This window comes from Crinia signifera, chromosome 3 (genome assembly GCF_055691185.1).
Source record: "Crinia signifera chromosome 3, ASM5569118v1, whole genome shotgun sequence".
NCBI classification, from domain to species: domain Eukaryota; kingdom Metazoa; phylum Chordata; class Amphibia; order Anura; family Myobatrachidae; genus Crinia; species Crinia signifera.
This window is the reverse complement of record NC_139219.1, coordinates 170,081,125-170,097,858: the sequence shown is the minus strand read 5'-3', so window position 1 is coordinate 170,097,858 and position 16,734 is coordinate 170,081,125. Positions and strand designations below refer to the sequence as shown.

The 16,734-nt window shown below is 43.9% G+C and overlaps 1 protein-coding gene across 4 annotated transcripts in view; it reads left to right on the top strand.

The window, feature by feature from the left end:
* AFG1L (AFG1 like ATPase) overlaps positions 1–16,734 on the top strand; it is a 193,514-nt gene that overhangs the window by 8,178 nt on the left and 168,602 nt on the right. For all 4 annotated transcript variants that reach the window (XM_083176932.1, XM_083176930.1, XM_083176931.1 and 1 more), the window contains exon 2: positions 1,435–1,658. In XM_083176932.1, coding sequence (XP_083033058.1) covers positions 1,587–1,658 — 72 coding nt within the window. In that variant the 5' untranslated portion in view covers positions 1,435–1,586. The remainder of the gene's footprint in view (positions 1–1,434; positions 1,659–16,734) is intronic.

The following is a 16,734-nucleotide window of genomic DNA, read 5'->3' as shown; positions in this document are numbered from 1 at the left end:
TTGGACTTTATTATGTAGGGAATGATTTTCTTTAGTGGTAGAGATGAGGGATTTTTTTAAGCTCCGCAACATCAGCAAAAGTTTCTCCAATGATTTGCTCGGAAGCTAGGACACACTGCTGAAATTGAGCAATTTGCTTATTAATATCGTCAGTCTGCTGTTTGGGGAGGGGGTCAATAGCAGCCCTAATTGCGGCAACCATGAGTAACTGGAGTGTTAGGTGAAGGTTCGGACTGCACCAGAGGGGGTTAAGGTCAGGGAAAAGAAGATCATCTTGTACCTGTGATAAGCCAGGTGAGGAGGGTGAGATGTGGGGGTCAGGGTCCTGCATGGATGGGGCAGCAGCACGGGAGACAGCGTGGCGGTTGGCGGTACTTGGCATGGCGCTGTAATAGCGTTCTATGCAGCTGAAACTGTAATTCAGAAATGACCAGATTTTTGTTCCAACCAGTCAAATCTGACAATAAGGGGGAAAATAGGTGTATTTGTATCCAGGAATACACTTATTTTTGACAACTATCCCGAAAATACGGCAGTTCGTATTCGTATTGATAGCACATCAATACAAATACGAATTGCCGTATTTTCGGGATAGTAAATGTCAAAAATAAGTGTATTTCTGGATACAAATACACCTATTTTTTACAAATTTCCTTTACTAAATTTTCCCCTAAATCTGCACGTGTATCGTCACCTTAACTCTATGCACGTTACATCTGCCCCACCTGCAGTGCACATGGTTTTGTCCATTTTCAAACCAAATGTGCTTTGCAAGTGAACCTGAATCACCCCCAATGTCTAACTATCTTTACAACCTTTCAATTTCTGTTTGAATATATGGTTACCAATTTAAAAGTCAATTATTTGGGAAACTTCACTTGACAAACTTTTATAGCATATGGTTTCCAAACTTTTATTGAATCATGGCACCCTAGAGTATCAGTGTTTTCTTTCATGGAACCCCCTTTGCTAACTATGTTTACCAAACTGCATAGCATGGCAAATCAAGCTTCAGTATTTTAATGGGGCCTATACCCATAGCGAGTGTACAGGGCGTTGTCAGATTGCTCAGCACACACACAGCCATTTGTAATGTGCCATGAATCTTTGCTCCTGCTGGTTTTTTATTATTTTTTTATTTGAGAACTGTTTAGTACAGGTATGTCCAAACTGTGGCCCTCCAGCTGTTGTGAAACTACACATTCCATGCCTTGCCATAGTTTTAGAATTCCCTAATAGCTAAACTGTGGCAAGGGATGAGGGCCATGCCTGGTTTAGTAGAATCAATATAAAAAAAAAAAAACGTTTTGGAAGAACAGATCAGTTTTTGGGGGATCTTATAGCAAGAATACTTATGTTTGGGAAAGTACACTTATTCTAATAACAACATTTTTTCTGTGATACATGCTTATATTTGTTTTTTATTCTTTCAAGTATCCGTTAGCCAAGTAGCAGAGGGTTCAGCTGCCAACTGTGCAAAAAACACCCAGCCAGAAGTGCTTAATGAATGTACTGGACCCCTTCAACATTACGACCTATTGGTACAGGACTGTGTGCTAAGGAAAGATGAGCATCAACGAAGAGTCATGCAGAACTTACAGAGTCTTCATGACCACCTCCGGGGATACAGGAAAGAATCCAAAGGAGTTTTTTCAAAGGTCGGACTATTTATTCTTTACTAAAGAGCATGTAATTGTCAGATACTGTACTTCTGTTTACTGTGATCAGTGCAGATAATGAATACATTTTTTAAAGCATATTTTTCAAAGCTAAGATACTGTAATACTGCTTTCACATTGCAGAATGGGTAATGACACGGTATTCTTAAATGGGACTTTAAAACGGGTCTGAGCCTTGAGACCTTTTACATTGCAGGTGAAAACCGTTTTAAAAATCATTTAATACCATTCAAACATTCAACCCGTTTAACCCCCAAGGAACACGTTTCAAGCCATTGAAATAGAGCTGTTCAAACTGCCAAAAAAACGGCTTTAAAACGGGTAGGGCTTTTTAACCGTGTCGAAATACCGGTTAACTTTAACCGGTAAATCAACTTTGGCACTTTCACATTGCAGCCTTAAACGTTTTAAAATGGAAAAAAAACGGCAATATACCGTTTTAAAAGTGCGATGTGAAAGGGGTATAACTTAGAAAACAAACGCAAAAAAAAATGGCTCATAGGTTTTGGGCACTAATTGTTTTGTTAAATTGTTACACATTGATCCTTTTCCTTTTTAGATGTGTCCAATAATGGTTTTCTGTCAGCTCAAATAAACAATGGGTGGTTTGCTGGCTCTGTGGTTTATATACAGAAGTTAGGATACCAATGTTTACTGTATTTTTGCTGTATATTAATAAAGCTTATTAACAATGTTAGTAGTCTATGTTGAAACATTTGTTTCTCTATTACTTTGTTGTTCATCCTTTATTTGGTCTCTTATTGAAAGTAAACATCCTCATGCAGTATGCAAACAATACCCCTCCTACTATAATAGCTGCAAGCAGAAGCACAAATAACATTGAGGTGTTATAAGCATCAGGAATAAGGTCTGAGCATGAAAACGCTGGGAGTTCCCCTGGGAACGCAGGCATGGCGTTGCTTGCTCGGGGTGGGCGGCTGATGTCACATGTCAGCGCCTGACCCGTATTCGGCGTTCAACGGCGGAAATAAAATCCAGAATAGACTGATTTTTATTTCCGAAAGGGGAGAAAAATCGTTCAATGGTCGGGAACCATCGATTGATTTCTCTCCACTTTGCCACATGCAAGGGGATATGTTCGGTGGGGTAGCGTTGACCATTTCGCTAGACTGCGAGTATATGCAGCCTAGCGAACAAGTCTGAATCATTCTGTTTTGCTGATGGTTTATTTTATTCTTTGGCATAAATTCCTTTGGGTAATTAAGTGTGGCTGGAAAGTTATACAGTTAGTAAGAAAAGCCATTGCACAATTAAGAGATGATCTATTCATGTGAAGTGTGAAACAGCTGTCATAACTGTCTAGTGATGTTGCAATGCAATGATGCCATGGTTATTATCTGACTGTGTTTATGACTTATTCTGGTCATACACTGTCAGACCTACAGACATTTTATCTTGTTGCCTGAAATCCATACGTTATTTCCCTGTTCCTCCACTGTGAATGAATAGATGAAATGGGCATACACTGGTAGATGCAAATGACCAATGATTGGATCTATAGATTGTAAGCTTGCAGCAGGGCCCTCCTACCTCCAAGTCTGTCTGACTGTTACCCAGTTTGTTTCATCACTGTCTACTATTGTAAAGCGCAGCGGAATCTGCTGCGCTATATAAGAAACTGTAAATAAATAAATAAATCTATCAGAGACCCTGGAATGTTTAATCCTGTTCATTGCTGATCAGCTACAGCCATACACAATAAGACTACCTGCCTGCACTGTCAATAAACACATAATGTGTGGTTGAGTTTATTGGTTAAATAGATAAAATATAGACGTTGTATCAGTGTCAGGGGAACAGGTGCCATATTTGGGCTAGCTGGCAGTTTGCAGTAACCGAGAGATTACACAAGTCAGTTGTTCTGGTGTAGCTCTATTCAGTGCAGAAAACAAAATAAATATCAAAATAAAAACCTTGTTGTGTGGCACTAACTAGACATAGAAAAAGTCCTAACTTACTAAAAAAAAAAAAAAATATATCACAAGAAGTTTTTACCAGGTACTGTACATCTCACTGTAATTCAAGCCAGTCTCTCTCATACAGACTCTATACTTTATCTTCTTCCCGAAGCAGCGTGAGACTAATAATCACTCTTTTTTTTACACCACCCATACAGGTGAATGCCCTAAATAGCCTTCTGTGACCCTAATAGCCCAAAGACCTGGCCTGGGTCTAAATGAATTGAAAACCACCCCTCTCTTCTTGCATCTAACCCTATGAACCCTTTTTGGCTTCTAGTAAATGCCAAAAGCTCTAAGCAGAGCCAATACACTATTTCTGGAGTTTAAATGTACATAGATAAGAAACCTGCCCTCCACCACTAGTCCAGTGCGTATACCATGGGTCCTCAAACTGCGGCCCTCCAGATGTTGTAAAACTACAAATCCCAGCATGCCTTGCCACAGTTTTGCTATAAGGGAGTGTTAAAACTGTGGCAAGGCATGCTGGGATTTGTAGTTTCACAGCATCTGGAGGGCCGCAGTTTGAGGACCCATGGCGTATACGGTTGTCGGTCCGTCGACAATGACTTGGTTGAACACTTATGTTCAACTGCGACTAGTTAGACATCTAAAAATGGTTGGTATACATAGATTGACCTTGACAGAAGGTTGACAGCAAGCAAAAAGCCGACATGAGCATGGTTGCAATACAAAATCCATGGATCATGTCCCCCTTGATACTTGTAGGCATCTATTACTTATTGTTAAAAAAGCAAACCAATGGACTTGACCTGTACAGACTCCTGGCGAATGTGACCTGTCTGAGAAGCTGGGCAACCATGTGGTGTTAATAGGTTGACATAGAAAAAAGGTCGACACAAGAAAATTGAAAGGCTGACACATGAAACAGTGAACATGCATTTTTCAACATTTGTTTTCTTTACGAGAGATATATCTGCAACACAGCCAATGCCCGATATATCTAGAGATTTATCGGTGCGTCGTGTTGTGTGTGCGGGCAATCCGCTGACCGCCTGTACAGACGTGACGGGAGCCGCCGGTGATTGATAGCTCAGTGGAATGCGCCAGCCCACTTGTGATGTCCGTTCCGATGGATCAGGCAGTGTGAATGGAGAACATGCTGGCCGATCCGTCTGAAGATATATCTATTAGTGTATATCCAGCTTATGTTACACGTGAGGCATAATTAGAAATAAATGGTTAAAGTAGAGGTATTCTCCAAACATGAACAGAAGCTGTATCTATGGGCTATTTGCCTTAGTCATGTGAAAGCTATAAATGGGAAGTTTACGTTGCCTTTCCGTTTAGATGCAGTCTTGGCTTTTGTTGAATTTGGACTGACTTGCCTTTACTTATACTGCATCCTACTGTTACGTATGCAAAGAAAAATACAATCACATAAATGCTTTTCTCTTTCATCCATCCTGGTGACACAGCTCAACCATGGGATGTAGGAGGGTCCGAAGGAGCCATGCACCTATGCTAAAACTTTGAGAGAGGCAGGCTCCTCCCTTCTGCATCCCAGCACTCCTCCGTTCGTTTTAGGTGCCCACCAGAGTGGGTGCTATACTGAAGGACTTCTGAAGCAGCCATGCATTAGAGTAGCTAGGGTTTTTTTTTTTTTTTAATATTTCACCTAGTTAGGCTTCCAGGGGAATTTCCTCACACTGACAGCACAGCAAAGGCTGACAGAAGCGCATCCTGTCAGCTCTCTGTGTGCTGAGAGACGTTGTCTGGTCTCTCAATACAGCGCTTGGACTTCATTTCAGAGAGGTCTCCTGGGCCATGGAGAACTCCTTAGCCGGCTCCCTGCATAAGGGGGCATCATGGGCGACGGACTCCCCGCGATGGAAGCGTTTACAATCTGAACTCCCTTGGGTGTTGAAGCCTGTTACAGGAGCTCAGTGTAGCTGGGCACTTCCAAGTGGTCCTGAAAGGAGGGGAGACACTGGAAGGCAGAAGAAACTCATGGTAGGAGCGGCTTACAGGGGGAAGGCGCCAAACAGCTTCCCTCCCCGCTGAAGCAGGGACTTGGTCTCTTCCTTCACTCTACCCTGGCATCCTTTCTACCCACACTGTGCAGAGCTGGAAGGAGATTTATTTCTGCAGACAGAGTGACAGTTTCTTCTGAGGCAGTGCTTTCCCCGATGACCACTGAGGATCAATTATAGTAGCAGACTGCTAAGTACACTGATATATTGGCTTTGTACAGACACCTGGCTTATTGCACTGTGACAATTTATCATGACAGAAAGGTGTAATGCTGCTGTGCTTCGGGAGGGAGCGTCTGCCATGTTAATTAACTGCAAGTTTTGCGGGCTTAAATTTACTGCTGAACAGATCGAATATGGGGATATATGCCCTACATGTGAATATGTGCCCAGTGTGGTGCAAGCCTAGAGGGCTGAGCAACATGAGCCTGCGTGGGCTGCTGCTCTGCTCAGTGCCTGCCTCTAAATAGACAGAGGGATGAGTTGGTTAGATCTCCTAGACCATTTTCATCCCCACAACCTTCTGTTGGCTCTATTCTCCATCTCATGTGGACCCTGCATTCATACAGGCTAGAAAGAATGGGGTTTTTGCAATAGGATGCAAAAAAAAGACTGATTTTAGTCTTACCTGGGGCACACTTTGTTATACTGTATGTTAAATTATTAGAGTTAAGATGTAACTTTTATTTACTGTTTCTTAAAAGGAGGGGGTGACATTTGTCACATTGATCTGCACCTTGTGAGATGCAGTTGTAGATTAATAATTCAATGTTACACACAGATATCTTTGTATGGTGTGATTATTATTTTTTTTTTTTGTAAAGTATTTTTATTCAATTTTTGCATTATTTTAACGTACAATGCACATTTGTAATAAACATTTATATGAAAGGTAAAAACATATGTAATAAACAGCTTACAGTTGTCACAATAAGTAGTTCAGTCTCATTTGTTCAGAAATATAACAGTCTCTAAACAGGTAAAGAAATCCGAGTGGGAAACAGCAGGGGGTGAGGGCGAGGCAGGGTTATGGGTACCTGCTGATGTGATGAAGGAGAAAATGTAGTTTCGCCAGCCAGCTGGCTTTATGGCTTCACTTCCTGCATAGCATTTGTATGATTTCACTTCCAATCGGAGACTAATACATCAATTATGCCTGATTGAATTTCTATTCTAAGACTACCATTCTTTCAATGGTGCAAAAACAAAGAAAAATTTAACACTGTAACCGGGTGGGGGGGGGTGGGGTGGTAAAAAAGGGGGGGGGGAGGGAGTAGAGAGGCTGTGGGGGGAATCGCTGTAAGTGTCGTTGTTCTGTTATGTTCTCCTGGAGTTCCAGGCAAAGAGCATCTGTTAAAAGAATAGCCTACGTAGGTGGACGAAAAACATGGGGCTTCTCAGCCGAGGGGCAAGTCCCAGGGTGTACATATATCATATCTGATCCCTTGCGTCACAGGGGGGGGGGGGGGGGGGCAAGAGAATTTTCTGGTTAGAGGCATCTGTATGCCGGGAGGGGGAGTTCTCCTTGTCCGCTGTCCTACTTCTAAAGTGTGGTAAGTGCTTTTAGTCAACGTGTGGTAGTAGGTCTAGGGATTCTAGTATTTTTCTTTGGATATCCATGGGTTTGGTTTTAATATAAGGTTCCCATTTTTTCAGGAAGGATTTATTTAGTGTTTGATTGGAGTGAATGTTGTTGTATCTGTCACATGTCATGTAGCTATTCAATAGTTCCTCTACATCTGTTAGGTTGGGTTTATGGCTGGTGATCCAAAACTTTAGTATGGCCTTTTTTGCTGTTGTGAGTAGTATAGTTAAAAATGGTATGAGGTGCTTTTGGTCACTCCTCAACAACCATGGGTCAAAGTTTAAGAAAAGTATCGGTATGGGGTGGAGTGGGACTTTCAAGGAGAGTTTCGTTTCCATATAGTATAGGATTTTAAACCAGAGTTTTTTAATGTGGCTGCAGGCCCAAAAATTATGGAAAAAGGATGCCGAGTGGTATCCACACTTGGGGCATCTTCCCGATTCCTCGGGGTCAAAGTGGCTTCTCTGTCTCTGGGACATAAAGGCTCTATGTATTGTTTTGTAATGGGTTTCCTGCAGGGCTGAGGATTGTAAAATTTTCATCAATGTCTCATAATGTTTATATATGTCTAGTGTTTGGAGGGATGGGATGTCATGTTGCCATGAGTCTCTTGTTTTATCTTGTAGAGTAGAAATAGCGCTTTCCTGTAGCTCAATATATATTAGTTTAGCTCGAAAAGTGTCATTTTGTATTTTGTTTGCCCAGGTATGGAGGGTTGATTGAGGGGATTGTAAGATGTCTTGTGTTGGGAGAGATTGCACGAAGTGCTGAATTTGAATTATAGGAAAGAGAGCGTTGCTAGGTAACCCAAATTTATCTTTGAGAGAGGCAAAATATATGATCCTTCCTCCTGGATCAAACACCTGGGAAATTAGTTTTAATCCCTTGTTTTCGAGTCTCTTGAAGATCGGGTTTTTGATGCCAGGAGGGAATAGAGGGTTACCACAGATGGGCATCCATTCTGTGATTAATGGGTTCTGGCCTATTTTGGTACATACGTGGTGCCATGCATTGTATGTGTCTTGGAAGAGGGGATTGCTGTATATTTGAGGTGGGATACGTTTTTTCGGGAGGTGTATCAGAGCTTTGGGCGAGTAAGGGTAGAAAGTGGCACTGTCCAATTCATAAAGGGAAAACAGATCTATCTCTTGTAACCATCCCATTGCCACTCTGGCTAGTAGGGAGCAAGAGTAAGATGCGATGTCCGGAAGTCCCATACCTCCATTTTGTTTGGAGAGGTTTAGTTTTGCTAGGGAGACCTTAGGTTTTTTTCCGTTCCATATGAATTTAGAACAGGTCCGTGTTAAGGTTTTGACATCAGTGGGGGGGATTTTTATTGGGAGCATTTGCATTGGATACATTATCCTCGGGAAAATTACTGATTTGACAACTTCTATTCTTCCCAGTAGGGAAAGGGGTAGCGGAGTCCAGTCTTGTAATGTTTTAGTTGATTTTACTAGAATAGGGGGGTAGTTTTTCTTGTATAAGTCTGTCAATTTGCTTGTAATTTGTATGCCTAAATATTTAATGTGGGAAGTTTGTATTTTAATCGAATTTAGTTTGTCAGTGGGGGGGAAGGATGGTGGGGTGCCTCTTAAAATCAGAAGTTCTGATTTGTCCACATTGACTCTGTATCCTGAGAAGGTGCCAAATTTATATAGTGTATCAAATATCAATGGAATGGCATATTGTGGGTGGGACAGAAATAATAACATATCATCCGCAAAGAGGGATACCTGGAGATCCACATTGCGGACCTGGATTCCTTGATATTCTGGGGAAGTTCTTAAATGAATGGCCAATGGCTCTAGGGCCAAGGCAAACAGCAGTGGTGAGAGGGGACACCCCTGTCTTGTGCCTCTCTGGATGGGAAAGGGATTCGACAATAGGCCATTGCAAATGATACTGGAGGAGGCACCCTCGTACATTGCTGACAGGAATTTAAGGAAGGCATCTGGGAAGGCAAAGGATTTCAATGTGTGGTGTAGATGCTCCCAGTGTACCATGTCGAAGGCCTTCTCTGCGTCTAAAGAAAGGATGGCTTTCGGGTCCTCCGACACAGCACACTGGGAAGCATGAATCGCTGCGAGAACTCGCCTAATATTAATGGTTGAGCTCCTGCCCATGACAAATCCTGTTTGGTCTTTATGGACCAGCCTGGGTAGCATTTGTTTAAGGCGTTCAGCCATGATTTTCATTAGGAGCTTATAGTCAATATTTAATAATGATATTGGTCTATAAGAGCTGGGTGAGGCTAGGTCCCTTCCTGGTTTGGGGATTATTCTGAGTGTTGCCGAATTGAAATGGTCGGGGATCATGTGGGAGGATAGAATGGTATTGAATACTTTGGTAAGGGACGGGGCTATTTTAGGAGATAAAAGCTTGTAATAGTCAGGTGTAAGACCGTCTGGGCCAGGGGCCTTGCCAGATTTAAGTCCTGATATGGCCCTGGTTACTTCTAGTTCTGTTATGTCTCGAGTCAGGAGTTCTGCTTCATTGTCGGTCACTTGGGGTAGTGAAATGGTTTCCCAAAACTTGTCAGCGTTAGATTGGTCAGAGGTTGGTTTGGAGTATAGTTTTGTATAAAAATCACATAGCAGCTGAGCTGTTTGGGCATTGGATGTCGTCAGGGTGTTGTCCGGTTTGCGTAGTGGTCGTATTGTCGCAGGGGGTCTTTGTCCCTGTAACAGTGAGGATAGTAATTTACTCGATTTGTTTCCAAATCTGTGGAACCTTGCTTTTTTGGCAAAGGAGTAAATGGATTCCGACCTTTCTATAGTGGATTCATATGTACGTTTAGCTGAAAGGTAATCATTCTTAGTGGTGGGGGAGGGGGAAACCCTGTAGCTCCGGAAGGCGTCCCCAAGTGTTAGCTGAGCTTGTAAATGCTCCAGTTTCACTTTCTTTTTTAGGTGCGCCATTTGGGAGATCAGTTCTCCTCTCAGTGTGGCTTTAGACGCCTGCCAGAACAGCAGGGGATCCGTTCCCTCGGTTTCATGATTGTCCCTGGCGTAATGGTCCCAAGCCCTCCCAACCGCTGTTCTAAGGTGTGTTGATGATGCCAGAGCTGGGGGGCATCTCCAGGAGGGGGTGGTATCGTGTCTCTTGGAGAGGTGTAATCTAATGTGTACCACTGCATGATCTGAAAAAACAATTGGGGCCATCTCAGCTAATTCAACTTTGGGGAGAAGGAAATGCGAAAGTAGAATATAATCTATGCAAGACATTCTATTTGTGGCTGCGGAGAGGCAGGAGTAGTTTTGTTCTGTCGGGTGCATCACTCTCCAGGAATCTAACATAAGCATTTGTTCACAAAACTGGGGGATGCCAAATTTAGGGAGTCTGCGAGGAGATGTATGGTGTTGTTGTCTATCCAGATGATTGGATGAGACCAAGTTTAAGTCACCACATAGTATCAATGGGAGCTGTAAGAAAGGGGTCATGATAGTGATCAGTTGTCTGAAGAAGGGGTTGGAATATTGGTTTGGGGCATACACATTTATACACACAAATTCCTGTTGATCACATTTCAGCTGGCAGAGAACATATCGACCCTGAGGGTCCGATACAGATTTTATTATCTCGATATCTAAATTACTTTTGGCTAGAATAACTACTCCTCTTGCCTTTGATGTGTATGAGGAAGACGCTAGGACCTTCCATTTCATCAGATTTAATTTGACTACTTCCTGCGGTAGCAAGTGCGACTCCTGAATACACACCAGATCAAGACGGAGCTTGTTCAAGTGAACCAGAATCCTTTTTCGTTTAATTGGGGAATTAATCCCACCTACGTTCCAGCTTCCTATGTTAAGTGCCATGGAAGTTGGAAAACAGGTAAATAAGCATTACTACAAAAACAGATAAGTTGGTGGCTAAATGCATGAGGCAGCCGGTCTGGTCTCCCTTTCCAGGGTGGGGTTGGGGGGGAGGGAGGGTGTCAATGGGGAGGAGGGGGAGGAAACAACGGGGCATTGTAACCTGTGTGCCTTAAGGGCTTACTTCCTTTATAAATGTGGCGAGAAGGGAATACCTCGCCTTACAACTTGTTGCGTAGACTCCTACGCCCCTTGGCTCACACATAAAACTAGGTTGATAAACATTTAGCCTATATGTGCAAAAACAATTGCCGACTTTTTCAATTAGCTCATAATATCAAACCATTAGCTGAGCAGTCTGTGGCTCGGCCCCGCCGGATTGGCAAGTTCTTAGCCGTCAGTGTGGGAATGTATAGGTGTCGGCCATTCGTCCCGGATCATCCGCAATGTATAGTGCAAACCAGAAGGAAAAAGGGGTTCATTAACTCAGGGGTCAGTTCACTCGCATTCAGACATATGGGAGTGTTGGCGGTTCTGCCCTTGTTCTTCTCTCAGAAAGCATTCAGCGTCTTGTGCCGACATGAAGTCTCTGAATGAAGAGCCGTCATAAATCCTGAGTCTGGCTGGGTACATTAAGGCGAACTTCCTCTCTAGCTTAATGAGCTTGGAGCAGATGGGTGAGAACTCCTTTCTCTGTTTCATCAGCTCTGCGGTGTAATCTTGGAATATTAAGATTCTGTGTCCCTCCCAAGAGAGGTCTCTATGTCTGCGGGACATTGTCCAAATGAGTTCTTTATGAAGATAATTGAGCGTTTTAAATATGACTGCTCTGGGTCGCGCGCCCTCCTGGGATCTCAGTGGCCCTAGCCTGTGGGCCCGCTCCACCACCATGTCAGAGCAGCGGTCTTGTATGTTAAGTAGCTCTGGCAGCTTGATCTTTATGAACTGGAACAAATCTGCTCCCTTTAATGACTCTGGCAGTCCTATGATGCGAAGGTTTTGCCTTCTGGATCGATTTTCCAGATCTTGCACCTTGTTATAGAGGTACATTAAGTCTGAGGAGTGCTGTTTCATCAAAGGTTTCATTTCAGCTACATCCTGAAAGCATTCCCCAACTGTATGTTCCGTTTCTGCTACCCGCTGTTGTAGCTGCGCTAGCTGCTTGTTAATTTTATCAGTTTGGTCTTGTAGCAGGGGGGCCATCGCCGCCCTTATTGCGCCCACCATGTCCCCATACGTTACTGCATTGTCGGGATGTGGTGTTACCTTGCGGTCTGGAGCGGGGGAGACAGGCTGCAGGGTCTCAGTGAAGCTTTCAGCTGCTGGGGGAGAATGAGGCTTGGTGCGGGGAGGCAGCGGGGATGTTTTCTGTGCGGGCGCACGTGTAGACTCTGCTGCGGTCGCCATCTTGGAGGTGGCAGGAGCTGGCGTTTTCGCTTTGCTGGGACATAGCCTGGAGCCGGGCATTTCGTCCAGGAAAAGTTCCATGCGGGTCTGCGTCTTATCGGAGGCAGTGGGAGCAGGTACTGCGGCTTTTGGAGGCTTTTTCAAGCCGTGAAAAGGTTAGTGTGAGCCGGTGGGCAGCGGAGCTCCTTCACATGCGACCGCTCATGCCGCTGCCGGAACCGGAAGTCTTCTGGTGTGATTATTTTAAATTAAATATTTTTTAGAACATTCATTAGACACAGAAAATGTTATTTCTCCGTTTGCGAGAATATTTACATAGAATTGTTCCCGATGTCCATAGGAAATAGCCTCTCCGGGTTTGTAACAATGTCATAAAAACCTTATGCTTATATTTTAATCATTTGAAGCACTTGAGTGCAAGTGTATTCTATGCAGATGCGGGGTACATATGATGTAATCATATGTACATCAGTAAATTAAAACTCAAGGTCAAAGTAATGTGGGAAGCAAACAGGAATTGCCAAACACAGGTGCTTCAAATGATTAAAATATAAGCATAAGGGTTTTATGACATTGTTACAAACCCGGAGAGGCTATTTCCTATGGACATCGGGAACAATTCTATGTAAATATTCTCGCAAACGGAGAAATAACATTTTCTGTGTCTAATGAATGTTCTAAAAAATATTTAATTTAAAATAATCACACCATACAAAGATATCTGTGTGTAACATTGAATTATTAATCTACAACTGCATCTCACAAGGTGCAGATCAATGTGACAAATGTCACCCCCTCCTTTTAAGAAACAGTAAATAAAAGTTACATCTTAACTCTAATAATTTAACATACAGTATAACAAAGTGTGCCCCAGGTAAGACTAAAATCAGTCTTTTTTTTTTGCATCCTATTGCAAAAACCCCATTCTTTCCAGTAAAGTTCTCTGAAACTTGTTCTGGGAGCACCACCAACAGGTCATTTCACGGACTACGTTTGATGATAACAATGTTGGTTTAACACATGTGATTGTATTATCAGGTTACGTGCGGATTCAAACAAAACCCGTTTTCTCCATTCATACAGGCTATGCAGGACACTGCTCAAAGTGTACACAAGATAAATGCTTTTATGGAGCAGTTTACTAAGGATCCTGAGGTTTCCCCCAGACACCCTTTATCCACGCCACCTCTTCTTAATGTAGATTCTGATGAAGAAGAAGGAGTGTGTGTTGATGTTTTGGGAACAGAGGGAAGAGACTGAATCCTCTGTCCCCGGTATTGAAGATTTGATTTTGGCTGTTAAACAGGCATTAAATCTATCTGATGTGGATAAGACTCCCCAAAAAGTGTTTAAGAAACAGCGCAGAGACGCAGTTACTTTTCCCTCAGATGAAGACCTGCAAGAACTACTGGGAGGGGCGTGGAAAATGCCTGATAAGAGACTCATGCCCAAAAGGTTTTTGAGCTTGTATCCCATGCCAGAAGAGCATGTAAAATTGTGGGAAAAGGTTCCACTGGTAGATGCCCAGGTTGCTAGACTGTCTGTCTAAAGCAACGGCTTTGCCTGTGCAAGGGGGTGCTGCATTCAAGGATCCTGTGGATAAAAAGTTAGAGGGTTGTTTGAAAGCAGTTTTTGAAGCTGTTTGATTTTACTTTGAGACCAATTATTGCCTCAGCCTGGGTCTCCAAGGCCATGATGGTTTGCGCAAATACCTTGTGTTTGTTTCTTCAGCCAGCTTCAGAAGCGTTTGCCTTGGCAGAAAAGTTAAAGGCGGCTGCTGAATACACTTGGGAGCAGAGGCGTAACTATAGCACCGCAGCCCCCGCGGGGGGGGGGGGGGGGGGGAGGGGCGCTGTGCATGTGTGAGCGCCGTGAGGCTGTGGTCCTATAGTTAGGTAGGTTTCCAAGGGTGAGGAGAAGCCCTCCTCCTGACGGGACGGAGGCTCCCCCATTCTGGGATCAGAGTGGGGGGGGTCACCTCCTGCTGTACCGGGACGCTTGAGCTCTCTCCACCCAGGATCCTTGGTTCCTCAATGTGGTTTCTCAGGATACAGGACCAGCTTAAAGGGAGTTCCTCCAAAGTGTTTTCTTCCTACACCTTTACCAAGGGAGGCATGCTTAAAAAAGGCCCTTTTGGGGGTGGCGAAGTCTCTCCTAGAGAAGGGTGTGGTGATTCCGGTACCACGGGAGGAAAGGAAGAAGGGGTTTTACTCAATTATTTTCTTGGTACTGAAAGCAGACGGCTCTTTCAGGCATATCCTGAACCTGAAATCACTGTACCTTCACTTGTGGGTGGATCACTTCAGGATGGAATCTCTGATTACAGTTCTTTTGAGCTTGGATCCAGGAGAATTCCTAGCGTCTGTGGACATTCAAGACACCTATCTGCACGTGCCTATATGCGAAGAACATCAGTCTTTGCTGCATTTTGAGACCGTTTATCTGCAATTTCAGGCTCTTCCCTTCGGGTTGGCAACAGCTCCAAGGGTGTTAACAAAGATAATGGCGGTCAAGGCAGCAGCTCTCAGACTCCAGGGAATTGTAATCATCCCGTATTTGGATGATCTTTTGTTCAAGGTGGAGTCAGCAGAGAAGTTGCAGGCAAATCTATCAGCTGCAATTCTTTTCCTGCAGTGCCATGGGTGGATATTAAATCTGCCAAAGTCCTAGCTGTGTCCCACTCAGAGGCTACAGTTTTTGGGAGTAATTCTGGATACACACCTTCATTGTGTGTTTCTTCCAGAAATGAAGGCCAGAGACATTTGTCAGTTAGTATTGACCATTCTGCATTCTGTCACCCGGTCCTTCAGTAGCACATTGTTTAAAACTACTGGGCAAGATGGTGGCGACTTTCGAGACCCTTCAGTACACAAGGTTTAATTCGAGACCTTTCCAATGGAACATTCTTGCCAGTTGGTCGGGGAATCCGAAGTCCATGAAACAAGAAATGGTTCTCCTGACTCAAGAAACTCATTACTGTGGTGAACGGATCTGGAATCCCTCCAATTGGGTCGCTCATTTCGGTTATGGGATTGGTTGATGGTCACCACTGACGCCAGTCTCAGAGGCTGGGGAGCAGTAACCCTGAACCTGAGGTTGCAGGGTCTATGGTCAAGTGTGGAGTCATCCTTGCCGATCAATGTACTGGAGCTGTGTGCGGTCTGGAAGATGTTTCCGCAGGCGGAAGAGTTTCTGAGGGGGGTCTCCCATTCGAATCCAGTCAGACAATGCCACAGCTGTGGCTTATCTGGACCACCAAGGATGCACTCGCAGCAGGATGGCGATGCGGGAAGTGTCTCAGATTTTCGGGTGGGCAGAGGCCAATATTCCGGCTTTATCGGCTATATTCATTCCAGGGATTCGGAATGTGGAAGCAGATTTTCTCAGCAGAGCAGATCTCCTGGAAGGAGAATTGACGTTAAATCTGGAGGTGTTTGAGGAAATTGTGGCTCTTTTGGGACTCCCGGAGGTGGACTTGATGGTGTCCAGACACAATAGTCAGGTATCCAGGTTCTGTGCGAGAACCAGGGATCCATTGGCGTGGTCGGTGGATGCCATGACAGTGCCCTGGTGCTTCAACATCACATATGTCTTCCCACCATTTCCCATGTTGGCACGGGTCCTCAAGAGAGTGTGGACGCAAGGAGCAACCATCATTCTAATAGCTCCGGATTCGCCAAGGAGATCTTGGTATTCCAACATTCTGAGCTTGCCGACAGCATCGTGGCATCTTCCACTTCGACTAGACCTTCTCAAGCAAGGTCCCTTTCTTCATCAGGACCTAGCTCCGCTCAATTTGACGGCTTAGCTCTTGAAACCTCCATCTTAAAAAAAGAAGGGTTTCTCGGAAGCAGTGATCAGAACTATGATTAGTGCAAGGAAACCAGTTTCAGCAGCTAATTATTATATAGTTTGGAAGACTTACATTAGGTGGTGTGAGAGACAAAAAGTTCACACATCTAGGTTTAAAGTTTCGAGACTTCTGGAGTTTCTCCAGGATGGCTTTTCCATGGGCTTAAGCCTTCAATCCGTGAAGGTGCAGTTGTCTGCCTTGTCTATTTTCTTTCAAAGGAAAGTGGCTTTGTTGCCGGTGGTGCAGACTTTCCTCCAGGGGGTTACCCGTCTTAAGCCTCCATGTAGACAACCAGTGGCACCTTGGGATTTATCTCTAGTGTTCTCTGTTCTGCAGAAACCACCTTTTGAACCATTAAGGTTGGCTGACCTTAAGTTTTTGACTTGGCAACTGACATTTTTGTTGGCTATCGCTTCAGC